The following is a 23,264-nucleotide window of genomic DNA, read 5'->3' as shown; positions in this document are numbered from 1 at the left end:
TTGTTAAGTATTATATTAAAAGGATCCTAATAAGTGTCACATAAATTGAAATTTTAAGAATGATCTGTTTTTAATTGAAAGCAACAAAATGAATGAGAACAAAACACATCATAATTGTCATTCTATAAATCATGACCAAATGGTATTTTTCATTATGTATTTAGAGGTGTATAGTTCCATTACATTGGGCTGTATACATTATATTCACAGCAGAGATTATTAGCATGACAGGTTTCTTTCAATGATATTCTATTAGTGTTCAGTTTCTGCTCCTGCCAAAGTAGCTCTTTATGCTTGATTGGGAGTTTTGGAGTCCATCCAATCTTTATACTTGTATTTTTTTTTTCAGTGTGGGGGTTAAATATAAGTACATTTTTATAAACTTGCTGGTGCTGCCATTTATTGATTAAAGTTATTGGTTTATTATAATGCTACAAGTGGAATTGAAATTATAAATGATTGTGATATGGTTATATTTGATTATATGGATGATTTAGTTTGGACTCTAAATAATTTTTGAGTTGAAATGGAAATGGTTTAATGAAGTTTTTAACTTTATTTCTGTTCACATCCACATTTATGAAATTTGAAATTATGATTGAAAGGAGAGAAATTATAATAGTGCAAGTTTGAACTGGATATTATTACATATGTAATTTTTGATATTTATGATATTTAGAGAGTCATGTTTTCTTAAATTATTTTGAAGGAAAGATAGTTTCGAATTGATATTGAAGTGCTGTCAATTTTTTTTATTAGTTATGGTTCTATTTTAATCATATAAGAGTTACGTGGACCTGATCCTCCACAAGAGGTATGTAGGCAGCCTTCGGATGCTGTCCAAAATAAGTGTCAATAATTTCTGTATTATAGTCCATAATTTTTTTTTTCTGTTATATGTACAATATGTGACTAGCAATATGCTTGGTGAATAATTTTGATCTTTCACTAGTTAATACAAAAAAATAAAAATTGTTAAGTGTCCCTAATATATGTTGATTTATTTTAGTTCAATTAATTGTTTGATGAATATAGATCCTATTGAAGGTCTCTATGTTTAGTTTGAGAATTTTTCAAAGGGAAATTGTTAGTTGTGTATAATTTTTTTGTTTTATGTCTTTTTTAGAGGAGACGGCCGTGACAGTTTGATTCAAAATAAAGCTTGAGGTTGAGGGAGTTGAGAGAGGCGATGGAGAGTTTTCCAGATCCATTGGGGCTTGATTACGAAAAATAGAATACTTTATAATAGCCAGCCTCAACCGCAAAACGGGGCCTTTGTCTCTTTTCTCGATAAAAAGTGGTTTACGGTGTTTTTGTTTTTCACTTCCTAAATATTTATATCGAATTGAGATTTCTTCCAACGCGGCCCACTAAGCAAGTATTATTTATTAAGGAAAGATAAGGATAACACTAACAGAATAAAATATGTTATCAGTATTATTTATTAAGGAAAGATAAGGATAACACTAACAGAATAAAATATGTTATCCTTATCTTTCCTTAATAGTAGTCAACTATCTCACAATCCCACTATTTTCTTTCTCGTCAACGCAAGATAAAGCTATTATCACTCATTTCCCTCTTTAATGGAGAAAGGAAATTCGGATACGTCACTACCAGTTGCCTTGATTGTGGGTGTCACGGGCATGGTAGGCTTGAGCTTGGCAGAAGCTCTGAAGAAACCAACAGAATTCTCATTATCGCCTGAAGGAAAATTCCCATGGAAAGTGTATGGAGTAGCTAGGCGACCCTTGCCAACCTGGTTCCCTCCTTCTTTGCTCGACCATTTCATATCATTGGATGTCCTAGACCAAACCGATACAGTCCAGAAACTCACTCCTATATCTAATCAAGTCACTCATGTCTTCTGGGTTGCCCTCCAAATTCGTGAAGCTGAAGAAGCTAATATAACTGTGAATTCTACCATGCTAGCCAACGTACTTGATGTGCTCAAATCTGCCTCTCCTTCCAGGCTTAGGCATGTATCCTTGCAAACAGGGACAAAGCATTACATGGGTCCGATATTTGATCCTCAACTTGCAGACCAGCTTGTCCATCACGAGCCACCATTCGAGGAGCACTTGCCTAGGCTACCTTACCCCAACTTCTACTATGCTTTAGAAGATCTAGTGGCATCTTACTCACCTTCCATTTCTTATTCTGTGCATAGATCCTCTATAATAATAGGTGCATCTTCAAGAAGTTTTTATAACTGTCTGCTCACTTTATCTGTATATGCGACCATTTGTAGGCACAAAGGGCTACCTTTTAAGTATCCCGGAAGCAAATACACATGGGAGCATTTCTGTGATATGACAGATGCAAGAGTACTAGCAGAGCAACATATATGGGCAGCAGTGACAGATACGGCTAAGAACCAAGCTTTTAATTGCAGCAATGGCGATGTTTTCACTTGGAAAAGCTTATGGAAGGTTCTGTGTGAGGTATTTGATGTTGAATTTGTGGATTTTGATGAGAATGAAAGTTTTGATTGGGCTGAGATGATGAAGGACAAGGGAAAAGTGTGGGATGAGATTGTTAAAAAGTATGGGCTTTTTAAGACTAATATGGAGGATATTGCTTGTTTTGATGCCACCAATATGGTGTTGCATTTGAAGCTTCAACATGTTTGTAGCATGAATAAGAGTCGTGAATTTGGTTTTTCTGGGTTTGCTGATACATTCAAGAGCATTCGGATGTGGGTGGGAAGATTGAGAGACATGAAAATTATTCCTTAAACATTTTATTGTTTTCATGTTTAATTCTGCAGAAAATTCCAGTTTCGTTGGATCATAGCTGGCTTCTTTTTTTTTTTTTGGGTGTTCGATCTTTTGTCTCTGCTTTGGACCGAGTTGGATCAAAGATGCAGTTTCAATTGATTTGTGTTATCGTTTTCTCTGGATGCTGCTTAATTATACTTTGTCTCTCGGAGTGTTACAATGCCTCCAAATTTAGTACCACTTTGGGCTTTGGTTGTGAGTTTCTTATGAGCCATTGATCGCTATGAAAGTAGAATATAATATTAAAGTTTGTTTAGTACATAAATTTGAGTATGTGATTTATATGAAAAGTTATTGCTCCAATATATTGTATTGTGCATCTAAGCTTTTATATTTTTGCAAGCAATAGAGTATAGGCCATTCAAAGGCGTAATTAATGTATCTATTTATACATAATGATTTCACTCTTTTTTTTATGAGCCAATTTTGTTAATGATAAGAAAATAGAAAAAAATTATAAGGCATGTTGAATCTAAGCCAAGTCAATAGACCCAAAAATATATAATTTAACGAGAAAATATAATATGCAGAGTATCTTTTAATCTAGTGTGTGACATTAACCTTTGGTTCAATAATAGATATTGAAACCGTTTTTATGGCTAGTTTAAATTCTAATAAAAACCTAATAAATAAAAAGAACATCCCATGACTTTTCCTTTTTTTCTTTTTATGAGATGAAGTATAAGATAAATTCCGCTTAAGTAGTTTGCATTTAGTCGGTCCCAAGTCTAGATAAAGGACGAGGGTTGTGGTAGGTGACAATCAGCGTAAAAATTTCGTCACACCTTATGATATGAATTCAAATGATATAAATGTTGGGGTGTCCTCTATTAACGACACGCTACATCGGAGCTCGGGTGTAGTGAGAAATATGCAAGGGTGTAGGGCGTTCACCGAAAGCGACGCGCTATGCCGGCGCTCGGGTGTGGTGTTAAGTGAGCAAGGGTTCTCACATCATGGATGGGTGTGGGTAAAGAAGTTAGTCCATAGGATTGATAGTAGAATAGATAGTGGAACAAAACACAAGATAGACATAGAAAACAATAGAAGATATCATAAAAGGAGACCAACTAGGAATGAACAGGATAGGAGGAGGATCAGGGTTGGTACTTGGAATGTTGGATCACTTACAAGAAAATTAATGGAGCTTGTAGATAACTTGGAAAGGATAAGGATGAATATTGCTTGCATTCAGGAGACTAAATGGGTAGGAGAGAAAAGCAAGGAAGTGGGTAATTCAGGGTACAAACTGTAGTTTACCGGAAAGGAGAGAAATAAGAACGGAGTGGGCATAATCATAGACAGGACATTGAAAGACGCTGTAATAGCTGTGAAAAGAGTAGGAGATAGAATTATACTAGTAAAGCTAGTACTAGAAGGAAAAATAATAAATGTAGTTAGTGCTTATGCCCCACAAATAGGACTAGATAGTGAGAGTAAACAAAGGTTTTGGGAAGATATGGATGATTTAATGCAAAGTATATCGAATGAAGAGAATATTTTCATTGGTGGAGATTTGAATGGACATGTAGGAAGTGATAGGCAAGGCAATGAGAATGTTCATGGAGGTTTTGGTTTTGGCAGTCAAAATGAGAAGGGAAAAAGCATCCTGGATTTTGCTATGGCATACGACATAATACTAGCAAATACTTACTTTATAGAAAGAGAGTCACATTTAGTGACTTTCAAAAGTGGGCAACATAGAAGCTAAATCGACTTCCTCTTAACTAGGAAGACAAATAGAGCTCTATGCAAAGATTGCAAGATCATTCCAGGAGAGGCTTTAACAAGTCAATATCGGTTAGTGGTCTTGGATGTCAAGTTTAGGAACAATTCAAGTAAGGTCAGAAGAAATAGTGTAGCTCGAACAAAGTGGTGGGAGTTAAAATGAGTAAAGCAAGTGAAGTTAAAAAATGAGCTTCTCGAATCCGAAGCATGGAAGCTGAATATGGAGGCCAATGATATGTGGATAAAGATGGCATTAAAGATTAGAGAAGTAGCTAGAAAAGTACTTAGAGAGTCTAAAGGACATGGACCACCCTCAAAAGAGAGATGGTGGTGGAATGAGAAAGTACAAAAGGCAGTGAAGAGAAAAAGGGAATGGTATAAGAAATTACTTAAATGTGATAATAATGAGGCACATAAACAGTACAAGATAGCAAAGAAAGAGGCAAAAAAGGCAGTTAGTCAAGTAAGAGCACAGGCCTTTGAAAAGTTATATGAGAAACTTGGAACTAAAGAAGGGGAGAAAGATATTTATAGATTAGCAAGGAGGAGAGAAAGGAAATGTCAAGATCTCAATCAAGTTAGGTGCATTAAGGATAAAGAAGGAAAAGTGTTGGTGAAAGATGAGGACTAATGCATACATTTTGGATAATCATTTAGGTTTAATTTCATAGCCATTTTATTTGATTATTAGTCACTTTTAGCTAATTTCATTAGTTATTTAGTTAGTTTTCATATTTACTTTGTTTTGTAGGAAAAATGGTGTTTTTAAAGGACTAAAAAGAAATTTTGCCATTGAGGAGTGATTTCTACAGCCAAAGATGTCAAAAACAAGTTTCAAAGTTGAAATATGTATTGGCCAAATTGCGCATAACTTGCCGCATAAGTTATGCAGATCTGTATAAGGAGAAGAAACACTGTTCTAATACCTGCCGAATTGTGCATAAGGAGAGTGCATAGCTTATGCAGATTCACGCCTCCCTTATGCAATCTCACAGAATTGTGCATAACTTATGCACTTTGTCATGCAGTTTCGCATAAGAGAGCCAGAAACCAGCCGAAAACTGCATAAGGGACTGCATGACTTATGCAGTCCCACAAAGACTTCATTAATGAGCTGGCAGAAGATTCTCTTAGAAAATCTCACCTCAAACACACCATTTTAGGGCTCCATGTCAGAAAAAGTTATAAATAGCCTCATATCCCATTTTAGAAAAGAGGAGGAAAGGGAGGAAGAAAAGGAAAAGGAAGAGGGCAGCAGCTGAAGAGTCAAAAACGTCTCCCACACCATTTCCAACCAGATTTGGAGATTTCTTTCCTTTCTTGCATATATCTTACCTTTCTTGTATTGGGTTTCTTTAGTTTTAGTTTATTTTCATGATCTATTTCCTCTTTTACTTAGAATTTCTTGTATTAAACATGGATTATGAGTAGTTTTCTTTGATTCTGGAGCAAGGGATATAATATTTTAGTTATTTTTGTGGATTTGAATTGGGTTAGTCCCAATCTAATGAATTGATGAGGTTTAATCCATTTCTTGTGCGCTTATTCACATGCTTAATGAAGGGCCCCATTAAGTTATGTTCTTAATCCTTGGTTGAAGCACCGAAAGGAGAAAACCAAGTGATAGTTAATCAAGAAATTGGACTTAATTAACTTAGATCTAGAAATAGACTAAGGGTTAAGAGGGTTTTAATAGATTGATTAAAGAACCTAATGGGTCTTGGTTAATTTTAACTCCACGAAAGTAGGATTAAGTTAATTAAGGCACTCTTTGTCTCACTCGAAAGAGTTTTCAAAGGATTTTAGAATTAATCTCCTTTAAACCCATAAATTTCATGGATTGGGCTAGCTAGGGAAAATCCCAAAATGACTTAAATATGAACCCTTTACTCCAGAATTGTCTTTTATCAATTATTGCTTGGAATTTTACTTTTGAGTGTTTAGTTTAATCTCATTTTATTAATTTTCATTATTAATATTATCAATTTCTCTATTTTGCGAATTATTAAATTAGTCATTGTTTGAATTTAGTTTTGCATTTTCATACCTTATGCTTCAAATTCCTAAATTTCTTTCATTAATTTGATTAAAATACAATTTTAACATATTTTATTTTACATAAAAAATTCAATTGAAAACACAACTCTCCGTGGGAACGATATCTTTTTCTATACTACTTGAACGACCCGTGCACTTGCGGTTGGGACACATCAAGGACATTAAAGAAAGATGGAGAAATTATTTTAATGATCTCTTTAATAATAGTCAAAATGGTAATAGCGTGAATATAGACTATAGAACGATAGAAAAGAATGTGAATTATATTAGAAGGATTAGATCATTAGAAGTAAAGGAAGCACTTAAGAGAACGAAAGTGGGTAAAGCCTGTGGATCCGATGGAATACCAATTGAAGTGTGAAAGTGTTTGGGAGATATGGGAGTGACATGGTTAACTAAATTATTTAATAAGATTCTAAACTCAAAGAAAATGCCTAATGAATGGAGGATGAGTATTTTAGTACTTATTTTTAAAAATAAGGGAGACATACAGAGTTGCTCGAACTATAGGGAAATTAAACTCATGAGCCATACTATGAAGTTGTGAGAGAGAGTTGTGGAGAATCGACTACGTCATGATACTTCTATCTCTCTCAATCAATTTGGCTTCATGCCCGGTCGTTTAACTATGGAAGTGATCTTTCTCGTTAGAAGTTTGATGGAGAAATATAGAGATGTGAAGAAAGATCTACACATGGTTTTTATTGATTTGGAGAAGGCTTATGATAGTGTTCCAAGAGATGTGCTATGGAGTGTGTTAGAACAAAAGAGGGTATCTATTAGGTACATACAAGTGTTAAAAGATATGTATGAAGGAGCAACTACTATTGTGCGCACAGTGGGAGGGGACACAAGAGATTTTCCGATCTCAATTGGATTACACCAAGGATCAGCTTTAAGCCCTTACCTTTTTACATTAGTTTTAGATGAATTGACGAAACATATATAAGAGAGTATTCCTTGGTGCATGATGTTTGCGGATGATATTGTTCTGATAGATGAGACGCGAGAAGAGTTAATAGAAAGCTAGAGCTTTGGAGAAGTACTCTAGTGTCAAAGGGCTTTAAGTTAAATAGAACGAAGACAGAATACATGCATTGCAAGTTCAGTGAAGGCCAAACTGGTGATAGGGAAGGAGTTAGTTTGGATGGAGTGGTACTGTCCCAAAGTAATCACTTTAAATATCTCGGCTCAGTCCTTCAAGTAGATGGGGGATGTAAGGAGGATGTTAGTCATAGGATTAAAGCAGGATGGTGGAAGTGGAGACGTACTACGGGAGTTTTATGTTATCGTAAGATTACTAGTAAGTTGAAAGAAAAATTTTACCGTACAGCCATACGACCGGCTATGTTATATGGTAGTGAGTGTTGGGCATTGAAGGAGTTGTATGCGTCTAAGATAAGAGTTGCAGAGTTGGGAATGTTAAGGTGGATGAGTGGCCATACTAGACTAGATAAAGTTCGTAATGAGAGTATTAGAGAAAAGGTAGGAGTGGTACCAATTGAGGATAAGTTGAGAGAAGGGAGATTGAGGTGGTTTGGTCATGTGAAGCATAGACATACAGAGGCTCCAGCTAGACAAGTAGAACACATTAGGTTAGAGGATAGAAAGAAAAAAAGGGGTAGACCTAAATTGACTTGGAGGAGAGTAGCACAATATGACCTAGAAGCATTACAAATTTCTGAAGATTTAACCCAAAATCGTTTAGAGTGGAGAAAGCGAATCCATATAGCTAACTCCAAATTTTTAGGATAAAGACTTAGTTGAGTTGAGTTGAGTTGAGATGAAATATAAGATACATCATAATTATAATAATTACAATGTGAACTAATCTAAGCTAAAGTGCATTTACAGAGTAAAGTAATCAACATCTATGCATCCTAACAAACCAACATTATGGAATTTGAACATGGAACCTTTGGTTTCAAGGCTCAATCTTAGCTAGTTTTACCACTAGACCAACGTCTCTAGTAAGTAAAATGATTGAAGAGGAAAGAAATCTTTGATTCACATATATAAGTTAGCTATTTGTGTCTTTATATACAAGCTTTGACAGCTAGCTATACTTATCTCTATTAGTATCTAGGCAACAATATGTAACAAATCATCTTGATATCTAATTTAAAATTTAAACTTAAATTAATTAAAGCAGGTTTTCTTAACACGCCCCCTGAGGGATTGAAAAATATTTGCTCAATAAAAAATGATGCTACTGTTTTCCAAGTGGCTTTGTTAATACATCAGCTAATTGTTCTTCAGAGGGCACATAAGCTGGTGACACAATCTTTGCTTCCGCTTGATCATGAACTCAATGAAAATTGATTTCTATATGTTTGGTATGTTCGTGAAATGCCAGATTTTTTGCTTCGTAAATAGTTGCCTGATTGTCACAATTCAAAGTTATAACCTCATCAATCTTTTTCCTAAGTTCTGCTAACAATCTTTTCATCCACAATAATTCGTAAGTCAAGTCAGTCATGGCCCTATGCTCTGCCTCTATAGAGGACCTTGAAATCGTATGTTGTTTCTGTGCTTTCGGGGACACCAACTTCTAAGTAAAACACAATAGCCTATAACTCACCTCCTAGATGTTGGGCATAAAGCCTAATTTGAATAATAAAAACCTTGCAACTTTAACGAGCTTTTTGATGAGAATAAAATTCCTTGACATGGCAACGCTTTTAGATTCTTAAGCACTCTATAGGCAGCTTTAAGATGAATTTTTCTAGGCGAATGCATAAATTGGCGAAGAGCTTGCACAACAAAGTTGATGTCAAGCCTAGTGATTATAAGATAAGTAAGCCTTCCAACCAACCTCTGATAACTGGAAACAATTGCAAGAAATTCACTTTGTTCATTATCTAGCTTTAAGTTTTGCTCCATTGGAGTATTAAATGGTTTATACCCTGTCAAGTCTTGATACATGCATTTTGCATAGTCAATTAGATTAAATTTCATGGCCATTTTATTCACTTGTTAGTCATTTTTAGTCAATTTTATTAGTTATTTAGATGGTTTTTTATAATTGTCAATTTTTGGGTTAATTTGTAATTCTACTTTGTTTCGTAGGAAAAATGGTATTTTTGAGGGACTAAAAAGAAAATATACCAATGAGAAGTGATTCCTACAGTCAAAGATATCTAAAACAAAGCTTGAAAGTTGAAAAATGCAAGGTGGCTGAAATGTGCATAGCCTGCTATATAAGTTATGCGGTTATGCACAAGAAGAAGAAGCAAACTCCTAAACCTGCCGAAATCTGCATAACTACTCTGCATGACTTATGCAAGTTCACGTCTTGCTTATGCAGCTTCACGGAAAAATGCATAAATTATGCAGTCTCACACTACGCTTTTGCAGCTTCACGCAAAGAGCCCAAAACCTGCCGAAAACTGCATAAGGGTCTGCATAACTTATGCAGTCCACTTATGCAGTTTTATAGAAGTCTCCAAAGCTTGAAGAAACTGCACAACCAACTTGCATAGCTTATGCAACATCACGGGAAACACCTGGAACCACAAATTTTGCATGGAATCTACAAAAGAAACTTGCACAACCTATGCATCTCTTCATAATAAGTTGGCAGAAAATTTTTCTCATGTGAACTTCACTTTAAATACACCATTTTAGGGCTACTTGTCAAAAAGATATAAACATGTCCTTATCTCATTTCAGAAAGAGGGGAAAAAGGAGGGAAGAAATGAGCAGCAGCAGAGAAAGAGTAAGAAAAATAAAGCAAAAATGTCACCTCCATTTCTGAACCAGATTTGGAGTTTTCTTCATTTCTTCTCTATTTCCTACCTTTCTTATATTAGGTTTCTTAATTCTTAGCTTAGATTTGAGATTTATTTCCATATTTACTTAGAATTTCTTGTAAATATTATGGATAGTGAGCAGTTTTCATTAGATTCTGGAATTGAGATGTAATATTTGAGATATTTAATAGATTTTGATTGGGTAATCCATATTTTATGGTTTTAATGAAGTTTTATTCATTTCTTGTGTGCTCAATGACATGCTTAGTGTAAGATCCCATTAAGTATTGTTCTTAATTCATGGTTGAAGCATCGAAAGGAGAAAATCTTGTGATAGATAATCAAGAAATTGGACTTAATTAACTTAGATCTAGAAATAGACTAAGGATTAAGAGGATTTACAGATTAATTAAGGATCTTAATAGGTCTTGATTAATTTAAACTACACGAAAGTAGGATTAGATTGATTAAGGCACTCTTTGTCTCACTCGAAAGAGTATTCAAAGGATTTAAGGATTAATCTCCTTAAAACCCGTAAATTCTATAAGATTGGATAACCAATTTAAAAATCCCAAAATAGCTTGTATATGAACTCCCAAACTCCGGGATCGCCCTTTTTATCATTGTTAATTTCTAATCGAATTTAATTGCTTGCCATTTTAAATCTTATCATATTTCAATTTGCTTATTTTAATTTGCTGCAAATTTAGTTAAATCATTACATTGTTGATTAGATTATTAATTTTGCATATATAGGTTTCACACTTCAATATCTATCAATTTATTGCTTTAATTTCAAAAATAGTTCAAATTAGTCAATTTTTATATCAAAAATTTGATCATTAACATAAATCCTCCTGGGAACGATATATTTTATATATTACTTGTACAACCCGTGTACTTGCGGTTGGGCCACATCAAGTTTTTGGCGCCGTTGCTAGGGAGTTGTTTATTTAAGATTGAATTCTTGATTATTTTAGTTGTTTATAATTTTTATTTTTGTTTTCTTTTCATTTTGTGTTTGTTTTTTCTTTTTAGGTACTCTTAATCTTTTATGAGAAGAGCTAGAAGCACAAGTGACACATCCTTATTGTTTAATCCTGAAATTGAGAAATTTTGTAGAGCCAACAAGAAAGAAACCAGAGAAAAGAAAGAATCCTTGAGAGCAACTGAAATTGAAGCAGAAATGGTTGATGAAAAAGTTAGAATTGGTGGTGGTAATGCTGGAAATGATCGAAACAATGAGAATGCAGCCCAAGGTGAAGAGGTTGTAAATGCTAATGTGCTTAGGGAAAGTATGATGGATCATGCATTTCCTCAGTTTGATGACTTGAGAGAGAGTATAGCAAGACCAAAAATTGATGCAAATAGCTACAAGATGGTTTTTGGGGTACTTCAAATGATTCAAAATTTCCAATTTGGGGGACATCCTTCAGAAAATTCACACATACATCTAAAGAAGTTTGCTATGATTTGTGATATGCAAAAACAACCTGGAGTATCTGATGATGCAGCAAGATTGAAGCTATTCCCATTCTCTTTGAAGGATAGAGCATTGGATTGGCTTAATTCTTTACCTCACAACTCTATTACAAATTGGGTGCAACTCAATGATGCATTTCTTGCACAATATTTTCTACCTGGAAAAGCTCAAGAATTGAGGAATCAAATGACTGCTTTCAGACCAAGAGAAGATGAAACTCTCTATGAATCATGGATGAGATGGAAGGAATTAGAGAGACAATGTCCACATCATGCCATTCCAAAATGGATGATAAACCAAAAATTTTATACCAATGTTACTCCTGCAATTAGAGGGATTATTGATGCTCAAACAGGAGGAGAATTTATTATGAAGCAAGAAGATGAAGCTTATGAGCTGTTGGAGAAAATTGCAAAGAATACTCATTTTTGGAGTAATCCAAGAGGACCAGTTCCAACTCAAAAGAGGCAAGCTTCTGGAATATATGACCTTGATCCATTCAACATGATTAATGCAAAGTTTGATGCATTTACAAATGTTTTGGTTAAGAAGATGGAAGATTTAAGTATGTTGGTTAGTTCATCATCATCATTTGGAAGTTCACAACAAGTTGCTTATGCAGAAGGAACTACTAGCTGTGGAGTAGACTATGGAGAGCAAGCTGCATATGTTGGTAATTATGGAAACAAACAAATGGGGAATTCTTACTCTCAAACTTATAATCCAGCTTGGAGGAATCATCCCAACTTTTCATGGGGAAATCAACAAAACCAAGTCCAAATAAGAATTTTTAACCACAACTGCAACAAGGAATTCTATATCAGCAAAATAGGCAACCATTGCCTAATTTTCAGCAGATAAACATGAATCCACCATTAAAACAACAAGAGCAAGGTTCTACCACATAAGCTTTGTTACAACAGATTCTTGCTAACCAGACTAAGCATGATGAAGAGATGAGAGAGATGAAAGCAAGGCTAGAACAGATGCAAACACATAACAAAATGTTAGAAAATCAGATTGCATAACAAGCATCTTCCTCAGGTACCAAGTCTTTTGAAAAACTTCCAAGTCAATCGAAAAACCCAAAAGAGCAGTGTCAAGCTATTACTTTAAGAAGTGGAAAGGTTGTAAACAATGAGAAGGGAGAAAATGAAAAAGAAATTGATGAGAGTGAAAAACAAGAAAGTGAGAAAGAAAGTGCAGAAAAAGGTAAAGAGAAAATTGAAAAGAAGGAAGAGAAGTATATACCTCTAGAGCCTTCCAAACCGCAATTCCCTTTCCACAAAAATTTCAAAAAGCTAAGCTTGATAAGCAATTTGGAAAGTTCTTAGAGGTTTTGAAGAAGCTATACATAAATATGTCTTTCATTGATGCTCTTTCACAAATGTCCTCTTATGCAAAATTCTTAAAAGAAATTCTCTCAAACAAGAGGAGACTTGAAGACCATGAAACTGTAGCTTTGACATAAGAATGTAGTGCCATACTCCAGAAGAAACTTCCTCCTAAGCTCAAAGACCCCGAAAGTTTTTCAATTCCATGTTATTTTGGGGAGTCGTGTTCTACAAAAGCTTTATGTGATCTAAGGGCTAGTGTTAGTTTTATGCCCTTCTCCGTTTATGAGAAGCTCAATATGGGAGATCTTAAGCCAACCTACATTTCTCTTCAGTTAGTTGACAAATCAATTAAGTATCCTAAAGGAATTTTGGAGAATGTGTCTCTGAAGGTTGGGAAGTTCTATATACCTATTGACTTTGTCATCTTAAACATGAAAGAGGATTCTAATATCTCAATTATCTTGGGAAGGCCCTTTCTAACTACAACAGGAGCATTAATTGATGTTAAAGGAGAAAAATTGACTCTTAGAGTTGATGAAGATCAATTGGTTTTCAATATTAATAACACCATGAAGAAGCATCATTCTGAAGCTGATACTTGTTTGAGAATTGATATCATTGATAAGCTTGTTAAAGAACACTTCAGAAAGAGATATCCGGAAGATCCATTTGAAAATTGCTTGGTTCATGGAGGAAGCATAGACAATGACAACCCTCATGTGGCTGCATATGCTCAACATTTAGACAGTAGTCCACCATTCATTTTTGCTCCAGTTTTTCAACTCACACAGAAGAAAAAAGTTGAATCTGAGCAACCATCATTTAAGGAAGAAGATGCACCTAAGGTAGAACTTAAGCAACTTCCTTCTCAGCTTAGGTATGAATTTCTTGGCCCCAATGACACATATCCAGTAATTGTAAATACAAATTTGAGCACTTTAGAGGTTGATAAGTTGTTAAGAGTGTTAAGGCAATTTAGGAAAGTTTTAGGATACACCATAGATGACATTAAGGGAATAAGTCCACACTTTTGCATGCACAAAATTATTTTGGAAGAAAATTATAAGCCATCTATTAAACATCAGAGGAGGTTGAATCCAAATATGAAAGAAATTATTAAAAAGGAAATTTTGAAGTTGCTTGATGCAGGGATCATATATCCTATCTCAGACAGTACTTGGGTGAGTCCAGTACATATTGTCCCTAAAAAAGGTGTAATGATAGTGGTCAAAAATGAAAATAACGAATTAATTTCCACCAGAACAATGACTAGTTGGCGAATGTGCATAGAATTCAAAAAATTAAATATTACCACTAGAAAAGGTTATTTTCAATGTTAGAAAGACTGGCTAGGCATTCTTATTTTTGTTATTTAGATGGGTATTTGGGATTTTTCCAAATCCTTATCCATCCAAATGATCAAGAGAAAACCACTTTTACTTGCCCATATGGAATCTTTGCCTATAGAAAGATGCCATTTGAGTTGTGTAATGCACCAGCCACTTTTCAAAAGTGCATGATGGCAATCTTTTCAGATTTCATTGAAGATATAATGGAGGTTTTTATGGATGACTTTTCTGTTTATAGATCTTCATTTGACATATGCTTGGCTAACATTTCTAAAGTTTTGCAGCGATGTGCAAACACTGACCTTGTGTTAAACTAGGAAAAGTGTCATTTCATGGTTCAGGAAGAGATAGTGCTTGGACATTTAGTGTCTAACAGAGGAATAGAGATTGATAAAGCCAAGGTTGAAGTGATAGAAAAGATGGCTCCTCCTACCAATGTCAAAGGAATTCAAAGCTTTTTAGGGCATGCCGGGTTCTACAGACATTTTATCAAGGATTTTTCTAAAATAGCTAAACCTTTATCTAATTTGTTAAGTCATGACACACCATTTGTATTTGACCAAGAGTGTTTGGATGCCTTTTGCAGGTTGAATCAAGCTCTTATTACTGCACCAATCATGCAACTACCTGATTGGAGTCTACCTTTTGAAATTATGTGTGATGCTAGCAATTATGCAATTAGAGCTGTTCTTAGTCAAAGAAAAGACAAAAGGGCTTATGCTATTTATTATGCTAGTAGAACACTGGATGAGGCTCAAACAAATTATGCAACAACTGAAAAGAAATTCTTAGCAATTGTCTTTGCATTGGAAAAATTCAGACCTTACATTATTGACTCAAAGGTGGTTGTATTTTTAGATCATGCTGCTATTAGGTATTTACTCCGTAAAAATGAGGCTAAACCTAGGCTCATTAGGTGGATTCTGATGCTACAAGAGTTTGATTTGGAAATTAGAGATAAGAAGGGAGCTGAAAATGTAGTTGTAGATAATCTTAGTAGGTTGAAATTGGATGATGAAGAAATGGATGCAGTCCCTATTGATGAGTTTTTCTTAGATGAACAACTTTTCTCTCTTGTTGTTAAACTACCTTGGTATGTAGACTTGGTGAATTATCTATCTTGTGGAGTTTTACCTCTAGGAATGACATGGCAACAAAAGAAAAAGTTTTTGCATGAGGCAAAATTTTATAGATGGGATGATCCTTTACTCTTTAGGAGATGTTGTGATGGTTTAATAAGAAGATGTATTCCTGATGAGGAGATAGATAGTGTTATGTATCATTGCCACACTTTTGATTATGGAGGACACTTTGAAATCTCTAAAACAGCTAGTAAAATTCTTCAGGCTGGTTTCTTTTGGCCAAACCTTTTCAAGGATGTGAGGAAATTTGTGTTAGAATGTGATAAATGTCAAAGGAGTGAAAATCTGTCAAAAAGAGATGAAATGCCCCTAAATGATATTCTTGAGGTGGAATTATTTGATGTATGGGGAATAGATTTTATGGGCCCATTTTCTCCTTTATATGATAATAAATACATTCTAGTTGGAGTCGACTATGTATAAAAGTGGGTAGAAGCTGTTGCAACTCCAACTAATGATGCTAAGGTGGCAGTGAAATTCTTGAAGAAATTTGTCTTGAGTAGATTTGGAGCTCCAAGGGCTGTAATTAGTGATGGGGTTCACATTTTTATAATAAGCAATTTGAGAGCTTAATGAGAAAGTATGGTGTAGTGTATAAGATAGCTACCCCATACCATCCTCAAACTTCAGGGCAAGTTGAAATTTCTAACAGGGAACTCAAACACATTTTGGAGAAAATAGTGAGCAATTCTCGAAAAGATTGGTCTGTCAAACTTGATGATGCTTTATGGGCATATAGGATTGCTTACAAAACCCTTATAGGAACTACTTCCTTTAGGTTGATGTATAGTAAGTCTTGTCATTTACCTGTGGAGCTAGAGCATAGAGCATATTGGGCCATTTAAACCTTGAATTTTAATCTCAAGCAAGCTGGTAAGAAGAGGCTATTGCAACTTAATGAGCTTGAAGAATTGAGGATGGTTGCTTATGAAAATGCCCGTATTTATAAAGAAAGAACTAAAGTTTGGCATGATAGGCATCTCAGGAAAAAGGAATTTAAAGAAGGTGATTCAGTTTTGTTGTTCAACTCAAGATTGAAATTGCTCTCAGGAAAACTTAAATCAAGGTGGACTAGTCAATATAGATTTTCTAAAGTTTTCCCTTATGAAGCAATTGAAATTTATAGTGAAAAATCTGAGAATTTTAAGGTCAATGGGCATAGATTGAAGCATTACATAACTGGAGACCCAATAAAGGGAGCAAGCTGTTACAAGCTCTCTGATCCCACACCTCCTTTTTAGTGAAATGCATGAAGAGTCCAGTTAAGGACTATAAATTAGCGCTCTTGGGAGGCACCCCAAGTTCTTTTATTTTGCTTTTGTTGATTTACTTTTATTTGCATTATTTTTGTTTTTGTCTTAAATCTCCCTAAATTCAATTTTTGACATTGTTGAATTTTGTCTTTTGTGGATGTATTTCAATGGATGAAAATTGTTGCACTGTTGGAGAGTTACTCTTAATTTGATATTTTATCCATTAACTCTTCCAAGATTGATTTATTTTCATTGCTTCCTATGCAGGACCCCTTCTTGGCTTATGCAGAAAATTTTTCAGCAAAAAGGGTCTGCAACATATGCTATTTGCTTCTTTGTTGAGGTTGGATGTGTATCTTTTATATATCTGTGCTTATCATGTTAATATGATGGTAAGTGGGTCATTTTAGTGGTTTTGAACTTAATTGGGTTGTGCGATTCAATGTGCACATGCTATATTTAATTGGCATAACTTGGAGAGCCTATTTTCTTATGTAGATAAGTGCAACTTTATGCAGATTTCTATTGAGCTTTAATATGCTAGAATGTTAACTTGCAGGGTTTGAGTTAAAATGACATAATTCACAAATGTCTCTTATGCAGAACTTACTTCTACAAGCTTCTATAGTGCAATTGTGATAGATTCTGCATATATTGATATATTTTTTATGATAATTTCTCATGATTTATGCTTCACAGGGTTACATTTCTTCATTCTCATGTATTTTTCAAACTTGCAAAGTATTTTTATTGTAATCTGAATCTTGTTGAAATGTGCATAAGTAACTGCATAACTTATGCAGCTTTCGGGTCTCACTTTGCCTTAATTTTCATTCCTGCCGAAACCTGCATAAGCTCTTGCATAACTTATGCAATTCTGCATGACTAAATTTTTTCCATTTCATTTCTTGTCGAAATCTGCATAAAGGCATGCATAACTTATGCAATTCTGCACTGCCACAATTTTTGCCATTTCCATTTTAGCCGAAATCTGCATAAGCATTTGCATAACTTATGCACTATTGCATAACTTCAAATCCTGAAATTTTTATTTCTGCCAAATTCTGCATAACCAAGTTCATAGCTTATGCACTATTGCATAACCAAATTTACTGGGATTTCTTTTCTGCCGAAATTTGCATAAGTGTGTGCATAAGTTATGCACTCTTGCACAACTAACTTTTTAGAATTTCCATTCTTGCCAAAACTTGCATAAGCACTTGTATAAATTATGCACACCAATTTTTCCCTTTTGCAAAAATTCGCACGTTCTGTGCAAATCAAAATTTTCGCACAACTTTCCCACCTCCCATTTCCCGTCATTACTATTCACAACCACCCTCTTTCTCATTTTTCTTGGCATAAATCCTTCACCCGCCTACCTTTGCGCCGACTGATATCCTAACTTCCCCTCTATCTCCTTTATTTTCTTCTTCCCTCCTTCATTCCTATTATCATCGACCACCACTACCATGGAAATGCCTCCCCCTTTCCCTCAAGACTCTCCTCTCCAAGTCACGCCCCTCGCTATGCAAGCCCCCCAATCCCGATTCTCCTCCACTACAAACCCCTCCACCTCCTCCACTGTCTTCCTACAAAAGGAGAATTCGGTCCAAATCAACTCGACCCATAGCATCTGCGCCACCTCCCACAAAACGCAAGGACCCACCTGATACTCCACCTTTTGAGCCTACACCCAAAAATCTCAGAACTTCGACTTCCACATGACAAGGGGCCGGTGCTTCTGCCTCTACCCCACAAGCCAAATCTCCCTCCTCTAGCAAGAAGCAATCTTCAGCACCCACAATATAGGTATCCAAATTACCTTGGCCTCTTCTTGATCTAACCCATGAGGCAACTTTTAAGAGGCTAAAGGACAGAAAAGTGCAATCCACTAGGTACATTTTTGCAGATGCTCTCCAATCTGTTGGTTTATTTGATAATGTTGTTGCCTACCTTGATAGTCTATGTTGGATCAAATTTGTGCATAGATAAGAGTTAGTTTATCCAGCACTAGTTTTGGAATTTATTTCCTCATTTTCTGCTACTTTGAAACTATATGAGATGGATTACAAGCCAACTATGAAATTTAGGTGTTTGGGGCAAAATAGGGAACTATCATTGGACCAATTTCATAGTATCTTTGGGTTTGCTATTGATGGATTATTTAGGGTCCCATATACAGGCACCGAGGTAGCAAATAAAGGTGTTTGGAATGCTGTTCAGTTTTGGAGAAATATTATAAACCAATCTCAGGGTTTTTATGCTGGCAAATCCAAGACCTCCCAAATAATAGACCCAGCACTTAGATTTATCTATAGGCTTATTACTAGCACTATCTTGGGCCGAGGGACTAGTTCTGGTACTATTGGAAAATCTGACTTGTTCATGCTATGGTGTACTTTTCACAAAGTCAAAATATCTCCTGGTTACTTCTTTTGTGAACATGTGTTGCACACTGCTACCAAATCTGTAGGTGATATAGTCATGGATGGGCTCATAACTGTTATAGCTAAACATTTTGGCTTTGATCCAGAAGAGCATCCTCTACCAGCACTTTCAGACACTATATATTTTGATGCTTCTCACTTATACAAGACTGGATTCAGTTTGCCATCAGTTGACACTGCACAACTAGTAGCAGATATTGGACCACCTGCACAAATAGAGGCACAATCTGCACTAGCAGTCCAACAGCCTTCTGCTGAACCTGCACAACCTGCTCAATCTGCACAGGATACCCCAGCAGAATCTGCACAGCCAACACCATCTGCAGCTGGACCCTCTTCCTCCACAGCACCTCCTCCCTTCAACACTAAAGCCTTATTCACTTATCTTGAGAGGCTTAGTGATGATGTATATTTTGTGGATAGGAAGCTTGAATATGGTCTTGATACCCTTAAGGATCGTCATGATCATCTCTCCGATCTTGTTATGGAGACTAGAGACAAGCAGAAAGAGTTGAAAGAGATGATGAAGCAGCTCATGGCTTTTTTGGGTATGCCACCTCCACCTCTATCACCTCTTCTAGAGCCACCCCTTCAATATCAACCAGCTCCATCCAGTCCTCTAGCAGCACCTTTGGACAAGGGCAAAACCATAGAAATAGATTAATTTTTATCTTGCTCTTGTTCAACTTCTAGGAGCTTTTCTTTTTAGATGTGCTGGAATAATTTTAGTCTGTCTTGAATTCTATTTTCTTGAAGTACAATTGGATGGCTATTCCTTTGGTTTTTCATTACCTCTCTTTGCCTTTGCTGCTCCTTTATGCATACTTGTCAATACATTGTTTATATTTACATACCTCTGCAGGTGATTTCAAGTTTTTCCTTTATATATCATTATGCTGTAGCTATTCAATATACTGCACAGGCTATGAAACTGCTTATGCAGCTGCTTTTCAACTTATATTTCTCTTTATGCAACTGTTCTGCATAGCCTATGCAGTCCCTTATGCAACTCATGCTATACTGCACAGCTTGTGCAGTCTCCTTATGCACCTGTTCTGCAAAGTATTTATTCTGCATAACCTGTGCAGCTTCCTTATGCATCACCATCATCTTTTAAATTCACATTTTAGATGCTAAAACACTACTCTATACTAGGTAACTCTTTCTTTTTTGCTTTTAAATTTAACTTTTTCTAGTTATTCCTCTTTGCTTTGAGTTTTCATACTGCACTGTCTTAGACATTGAGGACAATGTCCAATTTTGAGTTTGGGAGCATGCATTTTGATTTTTGCTATATTTTTCACATTTTGAGTATAGGAACATCTCATCCCATGCCATTTGTATATATATATTGTAAATATTTTACATACACATCCATACATACATATACATAACACATTTATATACACATTATACATCACTTAGAAATTGTACACATTGCATACAAATAAATTTCTTCTATTTAGTTAATGCATTGCTCATTTTTAGGAATCATGCATCCATGAAATAAAATCTTTTGCCAAATCCCTTGAGTAATGAGAAGTTGCCTATGAGAGTGATTTGACTTACCTTAAGTTGAACTTGTGGATTAAAAGTTTCCTAAGAGGTGCAAAGTTTTGAAGTGTTTATCCCTTGCCTATTTCTTATTAGCAAAAAAGCCACCCAACTAGTCCTTTAGAGATTGGAGTGTTTAGAGGGAGTTATGGGATAAAAGGTAGTCAAGTGATGTCTCACCAATCCTAGAACAAATTTTCTAAACCTTTCGAGGTGAAATACCAGCTTGTACTTGAAAAGGGAGATGATTAGGCATTCTTTGATCACAATCCTCTTATTTTAAACTTTTAACCTTCCTTTTTATTATAACTAACTCTTGTAAACCCCTTTGAGCCTTCATATTTCAAATATTTCTTGAAACCCTTATTGCTACCTAGCCAATGAACTAAACACTCCAACCCTTTTCATGAGAATAATTATTTATAATATTAGGTACACTATATATTTCTAGAAAAAAAAAAGAGAAAAAAATAATAATGAAAGGGAGAAGAAATGCTTGTCATCTTGTAAAAGTGCTAGTATATATGTTTTTCACTATTGTCATTCAAATTGAAAGAAATCTACCTAAAGTAATTAAAGGAAATGAGTTTGGGGGTGGCATTTTTAGGGACAATCATCAAGAGAAAATACAAGATACAAGTTTAAAGTATCAAAGTGTCCATCTATTTTATGTATTTTGTAAAATAGGCTAGCACTTGAAAATTCTCATTGTGTATCTCTCTCCTCTTTATTATTCAAAAAACAAAAAAGTGTGCCTTATGTCTTCAAGATTGAAAATATTCTCATGCCTTGAATCTCTTTTACCCTTTTCCTTTTAACCTCATTTTAAACCCTATAGCCCTATTACATCCCTAAAAGACCTTTGATCTTTTGATAGTATTTGCTACATTGGTGGAGATAGGAGTAGGGCGTTTGCCTATGGAATTGAAAATTTATTCATTTACTCATTAAATTCCATCATTCTATATAGAGACGCTTTGGCTATTGATTGTTCTAGAATTCCTTTTGAACATGACTTTCTCTTTTGATTGGTTGGTTTGAGAATTTTGTATGATAATTGACTTGATGGCTAAGTGGTGAAAGCTTGGATAAGCATTAGATTCTTTTCATCTTGAAGGATGGGTATATGGATTGTTGGTATGGCTAAAGGTATGTTAAGTTACTTTAATAGGTGATTTTCATAGCTCTTTGGACAAAGCACCCCTAAAAAATGGCACTATATTTTAAAGTTTGCTTAAGAACAAGCAAAGATTTGAGTTTGGGGGTATTTGATATATGCATTTTGCATAGTCAATTAGGTTAAATTTCATGGCCATTTCATTCACTTGTTAGTCATTTTTAGTTAATTTTATTAGTTATTTAGATAATTTTTCATAATTGTTAATTTTTGGGTTAATTTGTAATTCTGCTTTGTTTTATAGGAAAAATAGTATTTTTGAGGGACTAAAAAGAAAATATACCAATGAGTAGTGATTCCTACAGCCAAAGATATCAAAAACAAAGCATGAAAGTTGAAAAATGCAAGGTGGCCGAAATGTGCATAACCTGCTGCATAAGTTGTGCGGTTCTGCACAAGAAGAAGAAGCAAACTCCTAAACCTGCCGAAATCTGCATAACTACTCTGCATGACTTATGCAAGTTCATGTCCTGCTTATGCAACTTCATGAAAAACTGCATAACTTATGCAGTCTCGCACTACGCTTATGCAGCTTCACGCAGAGAGCCCAAAACCTGTCGAAAACTGCATAAGGGCCTGCATAACTTATGCAGTCCACTTATGCAGTTTCATAGAAGTCTCCAAAGCTTGAAGAAACTGCACAACCAAATTGCATAGCTTATGCAACATCACGGGAAACACCTAGAACCAACGATTTTACATGGAATATGCATAATAAACTTGCACAACCAGTGCATCTCTTCATAATGAGCTGGCAGAAGATTTTCCTCATGTGAACTTCACCTCAAACACACCATTTTAGGGCTACTTGTCAGAAAGATATAAATATGTCATTATCTCATTTCAGAAAGAGGGGAAAAAGGAGGGAAGAAAAGAGTAGCAGCAGAGGAAGAGTCAGAAAAATAGAGCAAAAACGTCACCTCCATTTCTAAACCAGATTTGGAGTTTTCTTCCTTTTTTCTCTATTTTCTGCCTTTCTTGTATTGAGTTTCTTAGTTCTTAGCTTAGATTTAAGATTTATTTCCATATTTACTTAGAATTTCTTGTAAATATTATGGATAGTGAGTAGTTTTCGTTAGATTCTGGAGTCGGGATGTAATATTTGAGATATTTTGTGGATTTTGATTGGGTAATCTATATTTTATGGTTTTAATGAAGTTTTATTCATTTCTTGTGTGCTCAATGACATGCTTAGTGTAGG

General features: G+C 35.1%; 1 protein-coding gene and 1 non-coding gene across 2 annotated transcripts; one reads left to right on the top strand and one right to left on the bottom strand.

The window, feature by feature from the left end:
- The first annotated feature begins 1,441 nt into the window (after positions 1-1,441).
- LOC110645296 (3-oxo-Delta(4,5)-steroid 5-beta-reductase) lies at positions 1,442-3,083 on the top strand. The gene has a single exon (XM_058148395.1). The coding sequence runs from the start codon at positions 1,587-1,589 to the stop codon at positions 2,736-2,738; it is 1,152 nt and encodes a 383-aa protein (XP_058004378.1). The 5' UTR covers positions 1,442-1,586; the 3' UTR covers positions 2,739-3,083.
- Positions 3,084-11,972: 8,889 nt separating this feature from the next.
- On the bottom strand, positions 11,973-12,079 carry LOC131181087 (small nucleolar RNA R71). The gene has a single exon (XR_009149714.1). It is a non-coding gene; the product is annotated as a small nucleolar RNA R71 (small nucleolar RNA).
- Positions 12,080-23,264: the final 11,185 nt, after the last annotated feature.

Source organism: Hevea brasiliensis, chromosome 6, assembly GCF_030052815.1.
Source record: "Hevea brasiliensis isolate MT/VB/25A 57/8 chromosome 6, ASM3005281v1, whole genome shotgun sequence".
Taxonomy (NCBI): domain Eukaryota; kingdom Viridiplantae; phylum Streptophyta; class Magnoliopsida; order Malpighiales; family Euphorbiaceae; genus Hevea; species Hevea brasiliensis.
Note: the sequence above shows the minus strand (reverse complement) of the source record. Positions and strands in the feature narration are given on the sequence as shown.

Excerpts from the sequence above, each read along its gene's own strand:
- LOC110645296 (XM_058148395.1), top strand. The coding sequence starts at position 1,587 with ATGGAGAAAGGAAATTCGGATACGTCACTACCAGTTGCCTTGATTGTG.